At 35.4% G+C, this 5,261-nt stretch overlaps 1 protein-coding gene across 2 annotated transcripts in view; it reads right to left on the bottom strand.

Annotated features, from left to right (window-relative positions):
• The window catches only part of COPG2 (coatomer protein complex, subunit gamma 2), a 141,166-nt gene that overhangs the window by 135,346 nt on the left and 559 nt on the right, over positions 1-5,261 (bottom strand). For both annotated transcript variants that reach the window (XM_010831667.1, XM_010831665.1), the window contains exons 2-4: positions 4,501-4,553; positions 3,851-3,931; positions 720-791 (exon numbers count right to left, since the gene is read on the bottom strand). In XM_010831667.1, coding sequence (XP_010829969.1) covers positions 720-791; positions 3,851-3,931; positions 4,501-4,553 — 206 coding nt within the window. The remainder of the gene's footprint in view (positions 1-719; positions 792-3,850; positions 3,932-4,500; positions 4,554-5,261) is intronic.

Raw genomic sequence — 5,261 nt, 5'->3', positions numbered from 1 at the left:
ACTGAGCTATCCTCATCCTATTACTCTTTATATCTTTGATAAAATATTTAAATAAATAGGTCGCCGACGCCGTCCCCGCTTCGAATACCCTGGATCAGCCGGGGCAGGACCCCGGCAACAGATCCCATAATCCCCTTCTCTGGATGGGTTTGAGTCAGAGCTGGGCAAAAAGGAAATATGTGCTGCAATGGAGGATGGAAACGAAGCACAGCTGTTAGGCCTGAAAGTTAGGGTGGTCGAAAGGAATGAGAGACAGACGCAGCGGTGCTGGCAGCCTGTCTGTCCTCGCTCTTCTTTTCCCTACTCCTCATCCTCTTCCCCACTCTGCATCTAACTCTTCCCAACTGCCAACAGAAACCCCAGGCCCACCAGAAACTTGACTGAGAATTTAAGAGATGAGATAGCTATGTCCACTGATTTCTATACCAGTCCATCTGTGCAGTGTCATGCAAGAGGCTGGATATTAGCAGTTTTCATGACTGCATGGCAGATCTGTGAGTGAGCAGCTTTAAACAATATACTTTCATTCTTTCATTTTCTTGTGTTCTTTAATAAGCATTTATAAGTTTTAGGAAGATAAACAATTTTTAAATAGTTTTAAACATTTCAAGCAACCTTCCCTCATTTGGACCACTCTAAGTTCCCCCAAGGAAAACAAATAAAAAGAGCATTTTTAGCCTAAAAGAATTCTTTTCTTAAAAAAAAAAAAAAAGACTTACATCATTAGACTGAAACAGTCGAGTCATTGCAAAGAAGGCTTCTGTGGCTTCCGTAGTTCCAAAGTGTTCACCCTAAGTAATTTAAAGTAAATTTAAATTAAAACAATTTCTTAAACAAACAAACAAAAAGGATTTTTCCCATTATTTCTGCAAAGATCTTTTAGAACCCAGAAAAAAAATTCTCTTTATAAACACTGTGCCTCTTTGTTATTATTCTGACTTTTAATTTATAAACCCACATGGCCATTTATCCATTCCTTATTTAAAATAATTTGTTATCATATACTATGCTATAAAAGTTCTAGAACAGTGGTCTCTAACCTTTTAGCAGGAACTTTTTTAAATTCTCTGAACAACTGAGATTTACAAGAGATAGAAAATGAAGTTGAGTTCTTAATCAGAACAAGATGTTATTGTTACACAGCCTAAGAACAGATATCATACCTCCTACATTTTCTATAATCCATTGTCCAGTGCAAAGCCTGACCTATCATAGGAGCATAATAAATATTGAACTGTAATGAACTATAGGAATCACCGAAAACATGGTAAGAAGGGACCAACCAAAAGGGCAGGAATCAGATTATACAAAAAGGCTTATAGGGCTACTAATACAAAAGGCTTGTAGGGCTGCCAATACATCTCAAGATACTGGCTCAAGCCCCTAAAAACATTCTTTGGATCAGAACTTTAATGCGTTTAATAGATCATCTGAGGATCTTTCCAAAATACAGATTTTGATTCACTGACTCTGGTGTGAAACCTAAAATTTTCCATTTCAAATTAGCTCCCAGTGATGTGAATGCTACTGGATCTGAGAACCACATACTTTTCAGTAGTCAGGTGTTAGATAACATATATTATTAATAGTCAAGACACTGCAGACCACAGACCACCTGAGACATTACCATTTCAATATTTAATTTCTTCATTAAAAGCAATCGTATATAATATGTTAGGCTCCATTATTTTTCAGGGCTTCAGCTTTCACAAAAAATACAACTAGTCTTCAATCTATTTGTCATAGGTGTAAGAATAAACCCAAATTTTGATGAAAAACTTTGAAAGTTTAGGATGAAAGACACCTTAAGTTGCTACTTTCTGACTTGAAACTCAAAAATATATGGATGTGTCAACTCTGGCAGAAATTTAAAAGTAATTCTCCATAAAGAACTACCATGACTTAGGCAAAAGATAAGGTTAATGTTACGAAATCTGTTCACCTAGTTGTCAGTGTTTATCAGACTATGTGGGTAACTTCCTCATCAAGATAGTTATGTTTCAACATGGGTTGCCCATCGAAGCAGTATTGGTCAACATAAAAATATATGCTACTCCAGGCCAACTTTACTCAAAGCTAGGCTTGCTGACTGGAGTTAGCCAACTTGGACACAATGTGTACCATGAAAAGTTAAATCAAACTGACTTTGCCTTAAATGTTTCCAATAATACCACAAGAGGATATATGTTTGCGAATAGATACATTTTATTTAAAAGCATGGACTTGTTGTTCAGCCTTCATTTGCAAACCACTAAACTTTATCTCTGTGGATGAAGTCATCGGTCATGAAACATAGTCAAGTAAAAATATTCTCACGGAATTCAAGTTGGAAACCACAGTGTTCTTTGCACCATATGTAAACCACCTGAGGTATATATAGGTGTGTGTATGTGTGCATGTACACATGTGTGTGTATATGAATCCAACAAACAAAATCACATTTTCTAAGGTCCTAGACATTTCATGAGATTTTTTAGTCTGAAGCAATAAAAAGCAAAAACAAAAACAAACAACAAAAAACACACACACAAGAAAAAAAAGAAGTACTAGTAGGATCTATGTTTCATGAGGGCAAATATTTTTGTTGGTTTTGTCTGCTATATCCCCTGTGCACAGGACACAGCAGGTACGTAATAAATATATATGCTGAATGACTGAATGAATACTATTCCTGAAAGCTATGTGTCCAGGACTATTTTCGGTGCTTCACATTTACTGTATCATTTAATCATTACCCTTGTCTAAAACAGCTTTATCATAATCCCCGTTTAGAGAAAGACATAAAGCACAAAACAGTTAAGCCCAGAACAATACTAAGAAAATCATAAATAAATATAGGCATACCTTGCAAATACTGTAGGTTCAGTTCCAGACCATGGCAATAAAATAAATATTACAACAAAGCACATCACAGGAATTTTTTGGTTTCCCAGTGCATATAAATGTTACACTATCTATACATATAAATTTATACATTTATACATATAAATGTTGCATATAAATGTTTACACTACATTGTAGTCTATTTTGTGCAATAGCATTATGTCTAAATAAAGACAATGTACAAACCTTAACTTAAAAATACTTTATTGGTAAAAAATGCTAACCATCACTTAACAATACAGGGTTGCCACAAACATTCAATTTGTAAAAAAAAAAAAAAAAAGGCAATAAAGTGAAGTACAATAAAACAATATTCCTGCTTATATTCCTTAATTTGAATATTAAAATGAAAGCTTTAAAACATTAATATACCCTCACAAAACGATAAAATACCTATCTAGATTTTTAACTTCCCTGGTGGCTCAGATGGTAAAAGCATCTGCCTACAATGTGGGAGACCTGGGTTTGATCCCTGGGTTGGGAAGATCCCCTGGAGAAGGAAATGGCAGCCCACTCCAGTATTGTTGCCTGGAAAATCCCAAGGACAGAGGAGCCTGGCAGGCTGCAGTCCATGGGATCGCAAAGAGTCAGACACGACTGAGCGACTTCACTTTCACTTTCTTTCAGAATTTGTCTAAGCTTTTTAAAAATATTTTTGGAGGGACATAAAGACCTCTGAACATACCTAAACATGTTTGAATATTAACTAATACTTGTTAAATTCAAATCAATGTTGAGATTCTACTGTGTGCTTAGTTGACTTGGTACCTCATGAATAAGAAAGAAGTATATGTCATACTCCTTGTCCACAAGAAATTTTACATATTACTACATTAATCAAACACTGCAAATTCTAAAATTAAGTGAATTATTAAAAAATTAATAATTACTTTCTAGAAAAAACTTCACTGCACATTATGTATTTCTATTCTAAGACACATATCTGAGGAAAATCACAGTAATTTACCTGGTTCAGTAAGTAAAGAATCTTTGTAAGAATATGCAAACATCTTCTTGGATTGATGGGTGTTTCATTGAATATACGAGCCTGTGGAAAAAAAAAACACTGCTATATATATTTTCTATCACAGATTATAGACAATCAGCTTGAATAAAATGAAGACTATTTTATATATGTTTTTAGGACTATTACATATTTTAATCATAGTATCCAAATAATGTAGCTTATAGTTTTTAATATATTATGGTATATGATAAATTATTAGATGTGACCCTGATTTTCCATTCTGTACTCACTCCCTTAGGTCTCCCACTTCAACTTGTGGACTTTTTCTAAGAATCTCAATATTTACTTACATCATTTGTATACAATGAGCTTAGTATCTATAACTTCCTTCAAAAACCTTGCACTAAACACCTCCTACCTTATTTTACTTAAAATTCTCAACATGTGACACAGTCTACAAATGTATGCATTTCTATAAACCCTAGACTTTCCTATGACAAGTAACCCCTCTTTTTTTTCCCTCCAGTATATATATTCTCTGAACTCAGTTACACTCCTTAATTCTTATTTTGGATCATAGAATTCCAGGTGCTGTCCCCATTCTAAAATGGAACAGTAAAGAAAAAACACTTTATACTTCCAAGCCATACCTCTTGTAAAACAGCACTCTTCTCCAGATGCCGAAAAGGATTGGAGCCACTACCTATATCATGGGGAAAAAAATGTCTTTAATAGCTGGCATACACAGATGTATTTACTTTCTATAGAAGGGTTTTAAATGCTTGAGAAATCTCACCTAAGTGAGATGTGCACTTGGATATTACAGTGATAATCATTACTAATATGCATACAAATTGATTAAAATCTTTTTGACTCTGACACTAGCTCTGTCTGCTATCCTGTAAGATCCTGTACTTCTCTTTTACAGAAATTCTACCTGAAATGAGTGTCTTCTTGGCCTGCCTTCTTTTTATATGAATGTTACAAATACCTGCCATGTCCACACAATTAAGATTTAGATAGTGGTAAGGCCCTTTGGATTTCCCTACAGGAAAGCACTACTTTATGTATTTCTAACATTTTGCTGGGAGGCAGAAGAGTTTATCAGAGAATTAGACAGGCTTCAAGCTTTGAAGGGGCCATAGAGGTTTACTAACCCAACCCTCGACCACGCTTTGTGAGAGCAGCTATCAATCACTGAGACTTTTTTTTTTTTTGAGGGGACTTGGCTATCTGCCTCATTTACTCTGGACCAAAGATGGGTATCAGGATGCAACTCACTTTTGGATGCTTGAGTATTAAATGAGCTAGGTACCACGGAACAGCCTTGCCCCCAGGGAAGCGGACAGCGCAGAGGTCCCCAGGGAGACTGTAAGGTACAAGCACCACAAAGTTCATACACACACACACA

Source organism: Bison bison, unplaced genomic scaffold (assembly GCF_000754665.1).
Source record: "Bison bison bison isolate TAMUID 2011002044 unplaced genomic scaffold, Bison_UMD1.0 scf7180017864530, whole genome shotgun sequence".
Classification (NCBI taxonomy): Eukaryota; Metazoa; Chordata; class Mammalia; order Artiodactyla; family Bovidae; genus Bison; species Bison bison.
This window is presented reverse-complemented; position numbering and strand designations above follow the sequence as displayed.